General features: G+C 34.4%; 1 protein-coding gene across 1 annotated transcript in view; it reads left to right on the forward strand.

Annotated features, from left to right (window-relative positions):
• The first annotated feature begins 9171 nt into the window (after positions 1-9171).
• The window catches only part of LOC131065564 (large ribosomal subunit protein mL101 (rPPR4)), a 40291-nt gene continuing 37175 nt past the window's right edge, over positions 9172-12287 (forward strand). Inside the window, exon 1 of the mRNA XM_058000115.2 lies at positions 9172-9639. Within this exon, the coding sequence (XP_057856098.2) occupies positions 9313-9639 (327 nt within the window). The 5' untranslated portion in view covers positions 9172-9312. The remainder of the gene's footprint in view (positions 9640-12287) is intronic.

The raw sequence follows: 12287 nt of genomic DNA on the forward strand, positions 1-12287 counted from the left end.
AGTATCCAAGTTATTATTTCCTTCTATCAAGATGACAAAACGAAGCACAAAGTCTCGAAAATGATATCACCTTCACTAATTCCTAATTCTACTTAACAAGAGCTAAAATATGACACAAAGTTCACAAGCCAACACTTATTCTACTCTTTAACAATATATTTCCATAACACCTTTACTTAATCAAAACAAAATTTTCTAGTAAGAATTCTCTCACCATAAACATGATGAATCAAATTCAAAGATTGAATCCCAAAGATATCTTCTTATTTGGTCAAATTTGTAAAATAACAATAGGAACACAAAGTTTCACTTTTTCTCTTACTTCGACAAAGTTTTGTTGCATATAGATTAAAGATACTAATTATAATAAGAAAACTCATATATATAGGTGAGGTGCATTGAGACAATCTAGGAAAAACTATGACTAAATCAAAGAAGAGTCCTATTTGACTTAGGACTTGTGCATACCATAGATGTAAAAACTTCGATACAAAATGACACTTAGGGTGTCAACGACTTACTACAAAAATGCACCTACAAATTTAAAAATTCTAAGTGTCACTAGACATTGCATTTTGATCTTGATTCATGAAATCCTTTTTTTTTTTGTAGAATTGCCTTCATCTATTCTCCATCAAGTCCCTTGGTATGGCTTGTGACGACTTTGACCCAAGTGATGGAATCTCTGAGGCCCATGTAACATTTCTTGTGATTTTTCAAAAGAGAGGTTGAATCATCCAAATTAACTTGGGTATCTATTAACTTAACAATTGAAGATAATGAGAACACCTATTATTCAAATTCTTCACCAACAAGCAAATTGAATTCTTTGATAATGGCATCTTCGTGAAGAGGCTTTGATTCTCATCGAAGAAGGTGCAAGGGAGTGTTGATATCTTCTCAATGATGTCCTTTCCCATGTCATTTCATTCCTTCTGATATTTTCTCATATCTTTGATAAGTGCCTCCAAGATGTTCACTTGATGTTCTAATACTTCCCTTTGTTCAATATACATATCTCTTGAAGGAAGAACCCCATTGTCAACTAGAACATCCAATCGAAAATCTTCTAATTTCAACCAGGAGTTGAAGTACTTCTCATATGTCTCCAATTCATTTGAGAATAGATCCAAAGTTTTATCTATCTCAGTCTTCACCTCTTCAATATTATTGATCAGAGTAACTAAAAAACATAAAATATGTCTACCTTGTGAGGCCCTAACCCGAGGCATCATAGCATTGGAATTATTTTTCATGTTGGACCTATTATTGATACTTTATTTTAATGCATTATGGATATAGATTCTATATGATCCAGTGATTGGATAACATTGATACGATGTATGCCATTTATTTTTGATTTGCAGTACTTCATTTATGATGTTAGAAAACATGGATGCATACCCTATGAATGATTGAAATTCATGATGATTATGATGATGCCATTGAGTAAATTATTTCATGTGGATTCTATTGAATAATTGATAATTTGATTGTTATGATGTAAATTGTATGCAAAGTGTCTGAACTGTACTCTTTTCATATATAAATATTGCATGTGATTATTTGAGATTACTAATGTGCAAAGTGAGATGTGCAGGAAAACTAATCTATGTGACCATAGAAACTATTCGGAGAATCAAGCTAAACCTATGTGCATTTGTGAAGCCAAGGGTTGTCTATTTGGAGAGACAACACCTCGTATGTAATGTGTTTATATTTGTAAATGTGAATGCTTGAATGTGTGTTTAATTTGTATTTGTTAATTTTATTAATTCCAAAAAGGGACATGCCATGCGTATTATAGTATTGTGTATTTTTATGGTGTCACTTGACACTTGTGTTGTAAAGTGAGTTGGCAATGACATGTCCTTTGGAGGGAATTTGTATAACCAATGCATTATTCAAAATATCTTAGTGTGGTCCCAATAGAGTCTTGGTTAGAGAGCCATTAGAATGGTCAACTCAAGTTTGACCCGTAGACAAACTTTAGGTGAGTTTCTGGAGGGTCAAACTAACTCCTAAGGTTAGGTTTAGAGCATTTTTAAAGGCCCAAATGTTATACCTATGGGTAAAGGTCAATTTTAGCCATGTGACCACTCACATGTGACTGTCAAGTCACCTCAAAAGTGATTTTTTCAAGATGGACAAAAAATCAACTTTTGGAGGATTTCTCCTTGGTTAGAAAACCTTCCATTTGAGTGATAGTTGCTCTTCCCCACCTTCTCTTACCTTTTTCAATTTTCATTTTTAGAAATCATGTAAGAGGTTGGGAAGACCAACCTATGAGATCTCGCATCCTTTCCAAGGAAGTTGGAAAGTGTGAGAAGAGCCTACTTAGGGAAGGGATTCAAACTTAGGATTTTGATCACCCACTCTCCAATCTTGCAGACTTAAAGTTGTTGTTGAAAATTTCGATTTAGAAGTTGCATTTTTGGTTTTGGGAAAAAAAGACTAGTGGATTGGGCAGCTCTTCTTCAACCATTCCTCATACCATTTGTAGGATCAAAGGTTGGTGGTGTTCTTCCATGCATTTTAAATACTATTGTTAAATGAGAAGGAAAATTGTTTTTGTAGTTAGCTTTTGTTGTTTATGTTCTTTGTGGTGTTGGTTGTTGAAACCTTCTTGTGTTTGTCCTTGAGACCTTTGTGATTTTTATGATTATTTTGTGTTATGGGTGTTTCAAGGCCATACTCACCCTTGGGAGGGTAGAGTAGCCTTGGGGTGAAGGGCTGCTTGACAACCTAAGAGTGTAGAGACTCTCTTCTTGGAAGAGAGAGATACACATGGGTTATGGGACCCTTGCTGCATTGTTTTTATGCTTATGCAAAAAGGGGTCATAAGAGGAGATATGGGCTTGTAAGTCATGGGGGACATAAGGTTTGTTTTGGGTCAAGTATGTGACCTTGAGTTGGTTGTATTTTGGTAGCCTTGTGAAGGCACTTGTTTCTCTTTCTTGCAGATCTCCTCTAGGTGCTTGGTCCACCTTCACCCCACAAAGTTAGTCACATAGTGACAATGTAAATCCTTGGGTTGGGAGTTTATGTGTTGTTTAAGTCTTTCTTCCATATGTGGTTGAGTTTGTTTGTAACCCATTTAGCCTTGGTTCTCCTAGCTCGGGGGTGGCTTCTTGCAAGCCTAGGTTGGGAGGTGAGCCTCCATGGTCACAACCTATAAGTTTTATTTGCAGGTTTTGATTTGGGTTAAAGGATGTAGAAAAGCCAAGTTTATGTGCAAAGTCTCCTATAGATTTATTTGGAATTTTGAAAAGATATGTTGTAACAAAGCTCCTTATTCTTATAAAGCATAAGAGAGGCTTGTAGTTGTAATTTTGTTATTGTTGTAAAGTGGATTCAAAAAGAAAAGAATGCATATTTATCTTTGTTGTATATTCATTACATTGAAATTAAAGAGGCATTTAAATAACATTCCTATATTGTTATTTATTATCATGAAATGGAGTAGGAAATGTAAACTTATTTTCAGCTATAATGTCTATTGAAAATAAAAAAATAAAAAATAAAGAGTAGACAAACATTTAAGTAAAATGCAGTTTTATCTCTATACTCAGTTTTATGGTGCAAACTTGCTTAGTATGAAATCTAAACATGCAGTGTTGAATAAATATATTTGCAATTCATTTATTTATTTGAGCATATTCTTATGTTAAAAGGTGCTAGTAGTAAATCTGCAGGAGAAAATAAATATTTAGCACAATGTAAAATCAGAAAGTTAAAGTTCATATTTAAATCTTGTGATTCATTCATTATGTACACTAAGTTATATTGCTGGTTAGTCTTAAAGAAAATAAAATCATTACTGTTATAATATACTATTCTGGCTATTTTTCAGTGAGGCCTCCTTTAAGCAAATACATATATATTTTACTTGAAAATCAAATGTTGTTGTAATATAGACCATTCTTATTTTTTTGGGGATTATTTAAATACTATAAGGAAATAATATTAACTCTAAATATAATTAAAATTGAAGATTGATTTGGGCGAATTTAGTTAATTATTAAAGGTAGTGATGACATTATAGGATTTAATTATCCAGTTTAGATAATGGTATTTCGTGTAGTTGTTAAGTAGATTTAAATCTTATTTGTTTATTAATCCGCTTAGGAGGTTGAGTTAAGACTTAAGTCTCCTAATTTAATTAATTAAATTATCACTCAATTTAGAAACCCATTCTTAGGATCACTTGAGATATCTTTTATTGAAACAAATTATGATATCATACCCTTTGAACTTAGATCACCAAGTAATTTAGTGTCATTTAAAAAAAAATGTTGTTGCATTTTTGCCCAAAAGTTTGGGCATGACATACCTTGACTCAAAACCCTGTCCATCCATTCACCAACTAATCTCCCACGTGAATTGACTTGCTCAACTTCCTTGATGATCTTTTAATCTACTGACGAGGTGACTAGTTCAACTACCTCTGATGATTTTGTTATCTTAATCAAGACATCGGTGAGTTGATCCACCTATTTTTTCAATATCTTTCTTGACCTTTTCTTCATTAAACATTGCCACAAGATGCTCAAAAGATGCCTGGGCATCCTCCACTATTCCTTGGTGTGTTTGCTTACCTTGGTCAATCCTGTTGATGACATAGTTTGTGGGCTAGACTTTGTTTAAATATGTGTCTAGATGAAGAATTGTCATCTCTACATATTTATTCTTTGATTTATCCACCTTAACCCTAGATAAAGTTTTGGCCTTCTTTGTACCTTTGGGCTTAGTAGGGATCAATTGGCTGAGGTCGAAGTCATATGGAGAGATGGCTTGCTTCTTTCTTTTGGGAGTGTTAGATACTAGCCAAGGTGGCAGAGGTGTATCATCATCCACTCCAATAGTCAACACTTGTGATGCCAATTCTTGAGACTGAATGCTTGTGATCACTATATGTGGAGTGGAGGTAACAATGGTAGGTGGATTTTCAACAGTTGAAACCTTAGGGGAAAGCTAGGTTTTTTGACATAAATTTATCAAAATCTTCCAACATGGAAGAAGTTAACTCTGATAGATTAGGGAGAAATACATTATCAATGTTATCATGATGTGTGACAAGGGCTGACTCACTAGTAGTTGTAGAATGAATGACATGGATCACAGGAGTCAGAGATGAATATGAAATAGTGGAACCAAAAGGAACAGTGTAAAAAACTAAAACTCAAATTGTACCTGTAGCATCACATGACGTAGGAGGAACACCTTCTTGTGTCTATTGAGAATGGGAAGTACTTGAGATTTCAGGTAATCCCTCCTCGCCAAATTCTCCTTCTTCTTTTTCTTGTTCCCACTCTTCTTCTTCTACTTGCTCACTTTCTTCATCTTCTTCATCAACCTCTTCATGAGTTTGAGTTTATTGGGTTGATGATTCTCCTTGACTCTTACCTTTTCCAATTGTGAATTTGAAAATTGGACCTTTTAGAGCCATCAAATCTTATCTATTCTTGGTCCTTAATTCAGAAGTCTTTCCTATAGGTCCTACAGTGTCATCTTTTGATCCAATTTGGAAAGGTTTCAATTGGATACCTTTTTGAGATAACCAAACATTGGTATTAGCAAGGATGTTTTGGAGCCTGGCAATTATTGATATATTTTCCTTTTGAGACCATTGGATAAGAGGCAAAGATGATCCAACAACTTTGTTCTTTTCATACATAGGATCTAGGATGTCTGCATCATCCTCAAGATCCTCAAGAATATCAACAAGATCTAAATTTTTAATTTTTTCTATTGTCAGATGATAGTAGTCAAGTCTCTTGATATCTTCTTCAATCTTGTAATCAATCCACACATCTTCAATCCGGTGAGCGTGAGTGTAACTCTTCTTGATTTTATTCTTCATGCCCCTATAATCAAAATGTTTTTTGGTCTTGAAGAATTTCATTGTTACCCTTCTCATTTCCTCTTCCATGGCTCAGGCCTTGTAGATAGAACTGATAGAATATCTCCCAATGGTGATGGAAAACTTAAGATTAGTCTTGTGAGCTCTAGATTGACATTCATGTATTGATACCATTTGATGAGCCATTTCCATGAGAATAATCTTATCTGATGGATGCCTCTGAAATATGAAAGGTTCTCCATCAAAGAATCCAATCCAAAGCTATGCGATTGTGGGAAAATGTAAAAAGATACAACCATATTGGTTCACAACATTCCAAGCCCCATCTAACACTCTCTTCTTTTGAAGATCCTTATAAAACATACACATGTATTGGGCGAAGAAAGCATCATTGACTCCTGAAATGATGCAAACTTTCCTTGAGAGTAAATTGTGTGGAATATTGATGTACAAGAATCTGTCTCCTATCCCTCGTGGTAGATAAACCTTGAAAATGCCTAATCGAGGCAGTTGCATATACAAGATATGAAGTCATGTAGAACTTCAAGGTGATAGGTACTTTGGTCAATTGCTCACACAATGCATCAACAATCTACTTACCCTAGTAGATTTTCTTCTTATTTTGCCTAATGATGCGAATGTATTGATACATCCACTTGTGATATGTTTTAGAAACTAGGAGCCATTTTACTCTACTGAGAAGAGTAATCAAATCATTGACCTCTTTAATGAAGTCACTTCGAGGAATAGTCTCAAGTCACCTTGCAATTGTGGTCCTTGGAGTATTCAACCAATTCTCATTGATGTTCCTCCTGCACTTGTTTAAATTATTATCATAGTAGGTCACTGCTGACTGCATATCAATGTTGGCATATTGATCTATATGTGGACACTTGAAATTGGTGTCAAATAAATCATCATCAAGCTCGATGAGAGTTTTCTTTCCCTCTGTATCCTTCATTGATCTACTCATAGGGTCATATTTGTTAGCTAAGGCCAACACAAACTTAGGGTTATGTGCCAACATAGGAAAGACTGCAACCAAATGAATTCTAGTATTGATGGTGGGCTCCATCTTGTAGGACACTAGCGACTCTCTGAATCTTTTCATGAATTCATCAAGATCAACATGTCCTATTTTTGTATCTATTATATTGTCAATGTTGGATGATACAAATGAAGAAAGAAAAACATAATGAAGCTCTTGCCTTTTGAACTTCATTGTTCTTTTGCTTGGTGATGGCTCCGTCATTTAAAAATAATTGCACTGCAATATTGAAAAAGATCATCACCATATTTGAGTCGATTAGCCTCCTTACATGGATCTAAGAATCCCATTTGGTAGAACAAAGCCTCCGATTGAACTCAAATTGGTTTAATATATCCAATTTGTGTGTGCAATCAGTGCAAATCAAACTTATAAGTCATATTAGCACCTATAAATAGTGAGAAAAATCAAGAAGTGCATATCGGACTTATAAGTCCGATTTGCACTTAAGAGAAAAACATACATTCAAAATGAGGTGCATACTGGGTTTACAACCCCGATATGCACTTGGGAAGGTCAAAACATGAAGGTGCATATTGGGGTTCTAAACCCAATATGCATCTGTGTGAATAAGCATAAAGTAACAAGTTGTGGTGCTAGTTAGGTTTCTATCCCTGACTTGCACCTGAACAAATAATATGGTGGAAGTCGGGGGTAGAAACCCGACTAGCACCGCAGGGGGAAGCATAGTTAATAAAACGGTGGGTGATGGGACCGTGGCCTCGACATGCACCATGGAGTAATGCTCCGGTGCATGGCGGGGTCACGACATCACCATCCACTATGGAAGGACACAATAAAGGAAATAAAGATGTGAGTCGGGCTTGAACCCAACATACATTAGAGCTTAGGGCTTTGGTGTGTGTCGGGTTCTTAAATCTGACTCACACCGCCATGGTATAAAATAACAGAGAAAGAAATGCGAATGGTGGGGTTAAAATAATGATATACACCCAAATAAATTTTGGGTGTATGTTGGGATTGTCATTCCAACCTCTACAACAATTAAAGAACAACAAAAGCTGAGCTGAAATAGCAAAACAAAAAGATTGTGAAAGCATGAAAGAAAAGAGGGTAAAACACATACCCAAAAATGATGGCTTCAACCTCAATGCAAATCTTTACAAGCTCACATGAACACCAAAATGAATCAAGAATGAATGACTCAAAATGAACATATAGAAGAAGAAACCAAAATCAAATAAAACACTCGAAAACAATAAATGAGAATATGTGCCTCGTTATGGTGTAATTCAAACTTGTAAGTTAGATTTACACTACAAGACCCCAAAGTGGTGTATGTCGAACTTACAAGTCTGAATTACACCTAACTTAACAACCAAGTTGTAATGTCGGGCTTACACTTTGACATGACACCTAACTGATAGACTTAGTGCAAAATCGGGCTTTAAAACCGATTTTACACTTAAACAACAAAATCTCATTTTTAAGTTAAAATTTAAAATTTAACTAATATTGTGAGATTTTAAAGATTGAATATGGTATCCATGAGGTGACGAGAATGCCTCAAAAACCAAAACTTAGAGAAAAGAGGACGAATTTAACAAAAATTTGCAGGGGGTTACCTTGTTTTCTCTGAATTGAAAACAAGGATAACACATTTATGATGTCTCCATATCAAATTATCAATTTGCATGTCTTATAATTGTCTTTCACCAATTCATGAATTGTGATCTGCAATTTTTCCTTTTATCTTCTTTTTTAATTATGTCCATTTAATTTTAAATGCATAAAAAGTATTTAATTTGATGTTATGTTCACACAACTAACAATGAGGTATGAACATCTTATTATGTATTGTCATGCTTTTTTTTTATAAGTATTATTTATTATCATGTTGTTATATACAAATTTTGTTATTTATTTGAATGTTTTGATCAATCTTTATATATCCAATATTTGTAATACACATGATATATTATAATTATATAAATATAATTTGAAATACCAAACAAACATTAAACATTTAAATACATTGTTCTTGGTTGTTTCTGGATTCAATTGTGTATGAGTTTTTGCATCAATAAGTAACTCAATCCATCTATCAATATTTATAATACAAAATATAAACAAGCATATACCTTCTTTTGATATTTAAGAATAATACTTTCTCAACATATAAATTATTATATAGTGTAACCCAAAAATTATAAAATTATTGGAAAAAGTATATTAAAAAGAAAATTACAAATTAATCATGCTATTAATTTTTTTTACAGGCAGCACTAAAAGATGCACGAAGTTAACCTTTTCTACGATCCTTAATAGAGGTCTGCATTGTTGCAAAGACAACAGATCACAAAAGGGGTTTTGTTTACATGAGTAAAACCCTATGATATGTTAAATCCAGCTCAATGCTTCAGTTGCCTCTCCGCTCTCTATGGCGCAGTTGAGTTATGGTGTTCGCGCTATTGCTAACATATTCAGAGCAGTCTATCCTAGTGGAATAGTTGGAAGCACCAGAGGTAGAGCATTTTCGTCTTTAGCAGCAGAAGGAGAAAATGTTTCACAAAATGCTGATGATATTCTTGTAAAAGATGAAGATTTACCCCTGTATAAACGCATATCTCGTTTGGGCCGTCAGCGTCTGAGTGTTGCCCCAGTGTTGGACGAATGGCTGAAGAAAGGCCATAAGCTCAAGAAATTAGAGGTTGAAGACATTATTAAAGCGCTTCGCAAGTTTAGCAGATACAAGCAGGCTCTTGAGGTCTGTTTTTATTAATTTTCTAATGTGTAAAATCTTCTTCTTTTATTGTAAATATTCACCTGCAAGAAAAAAATTGCAAATATGATCAACTTGGTTTGACAGCCCTTGTTGAAGTGAATGTTGGTGCAGGTTACATTGATCTCGTAGACCCATTAAAATATTTTTTTATTTTGCATTGCTCATTAAAATCACTAATCAATTTTACAAATTCTCTTGTGGGTTTCTTTACATGTGAAGTTAGTGGCTTTGCAACATAAAGAAACACGTACTATTGTATTTGGTTTTGTTGTATGGTCATATAGTTGTAACCGTGAACATAGAGATTTGAACTAAACTAGGAAGTTTTTAAATGAAGGAAAGGCATTAGGAGATAAAGTCATCGATTTAGCATCCCATTGAAGAGTGCAAAATTCATTGATTGTACCAAATAGATAATTCAATTTATTGCACATTTGTTTAGGTGAAGTACAATTTACAATATGGAATTAAAGGGTTATCAGAGACATGCACGCCAATGGTTCTCGTTGCTTCATCTAGTTTGTACTTATATACAAATTGTTCATATTTCCTTGAAAATTGTAGTTGTTGTTTACTTAACATTTTCCATAATCCCTTATGTTGAAGTATTTGTTGTACTTTGAACTTTTATAGGTGATAGTTGTGTGGAGTTAGGAGATCAATGTTAGGATACATGACGCAAAAACACAAAGAGGCACTTGAAATTGTGCCTTGCAATCCCCCAATATTAATTAGTACTGTAAAATAGGCCCCCCAAATAAATTGACAAGTTTTTATTATATTTTTTGCAAATTGGGAGCCTAAAAATGACCATTTATAACACAACAATTATTAAAATTTTGAGAAAGGTAGGCTTGACAAGACAAAAAATTATATGTAGAATTGAAATCTTTGCAAATTTCTGATAATTTTCAAAAAATTGCAATTTTTTGTTAAACAGAGTGAAATTTTTGTCCCATTGAAAAAACAACACAAAAATGTCTTCAGAGGGGATTTTCAAAAAATTACAACAAAATAAATACACCACTGTGAATAACTCAAAAAGAGCTTTCCAACACCTATAAGAACATCAGAAAATGCTCCCATGGTAAAAAGTTACAATTGGTCAAGAAGACCTATTTTAGAGCTTTTTTAAAACAGCCACAACACTATTTGGGTGACTAGAGAGCAACATCTCCTCTGTGGGAGGAGTAGCAGCGACACCTGGGTGGTGCTTCAAAGGAGGGGAGGCTGCCACTGCATGGGCGACATGTCAAAGGCTGGTTGGTGGCGCTCGAGCCGCAATAGCAACGATGATTATAGGTTCATTGGCATTTAGGTAATGGAGACAATGGACACTAGAGGTCGAAGGCATCAAATGTTTAGGCCCCCTAAGGAGCTAGATGTATTGATAAATGAAAGGGGCTAGAATACAATAACTGGTTCAACCATGCATCCTTGCACAACCTATTGTATGGCTCTACAAAGCATGTTTTACAACTCTACAACAAAGAATTTTTTAAAAATTTAATCCAAAAAACTTTAAAAAAATTTCTGACACATGATTGTACCAAAGGTTTGCAACCTGCCTATAAGGTTTGTAAGCATGTACAAATTGTACAGCAGCTGCAACATTACAAGCATACGGAATTACATACAACCTACAATGGAGCCCTCCCAAAAAACCTTTGTATGTGTCAGTCAACAAGGACTATCAAGTTTATTGTCAATCCATACAATGTTGAGCCTTACAAACACAACAATGGGGTCATATTTGCTCCAAGACACACCATATAAAAGTAATTGATAAAATTCCCCAAATAAGTGAAGGGGCTTGCAAATTCCGAGTTCTAATACCATGTTGGAGTCACCAAGAGTGTCACAAGCTCACAAGATCCCTACAAAACCAAATAAACCTTCTACAAAGAGATTAAGCAAAAAGGTTATAATATTAAATACTCATAGGAAAAGTGTGTAAAATATAAAAAGAAATTCTTGCATATAAAGGTACGACTAAAAGTCGAACTACCCCTCCAAAAGTGTGATGTATGTGGGCACACTTGGACACATGTAGTGCACTCATCAGGTGAGACGAGAAATGAAAAATCATCTAAGTAGCTTAAACAACAATGGGAATAGGACAACGAAGTAGATGTGAACTAGTTGGGTAAAACCTCTTTTCACACTAAGACTTTATAAATTGACAAGACCAAAGCACCAAATAATTTGAATAGAAATAAACTCTACATCCACAAGATGCGTGGAATCTCAAACTTTCAAGTCCAAACTCACAAAATGCAGCTTAAAAATAAATTAAAATTTAAGGGCAAACTTGGGTACATAAGTGGTTAGAAACTTGCAATATATTAACCCGCAAATGCGAGAGCATAAACAAGTTGTAATTCATGACATAGTCAAGTACAAATTTTGAACATGTTTTATCAGCAAACACAATGTAGCAAATACACTAACAACAAATAGTTTCCAAGTTTGCAAGAGCTTGAGCATTGAACACTTTAAGCTGATCAATACAAGTGCATCAAGTTCAAAACAACTTCAGGCCTACTAGGAACTGCAAAAATGAAAAAACTTAGGACAAATCCAAACGTAAGCCTATACACCCTAGACACATAGCCATTCCATAGGACATC

This window comes from Cryptomeria japonica, chromosome 4 (genome assembly GCF_030272615.1).
Source record: "Cryptomeria japonica chromosome 4, Sugi_1.0, whole genome shotgun sequence".
NCBI classification, from domain to species: Eukaryota; Viridiplantae; Streptophyta; class Pinopsida; order Cupressales; family Cupressaceae; genus Cryptomeria; species Cryptomeria japonica.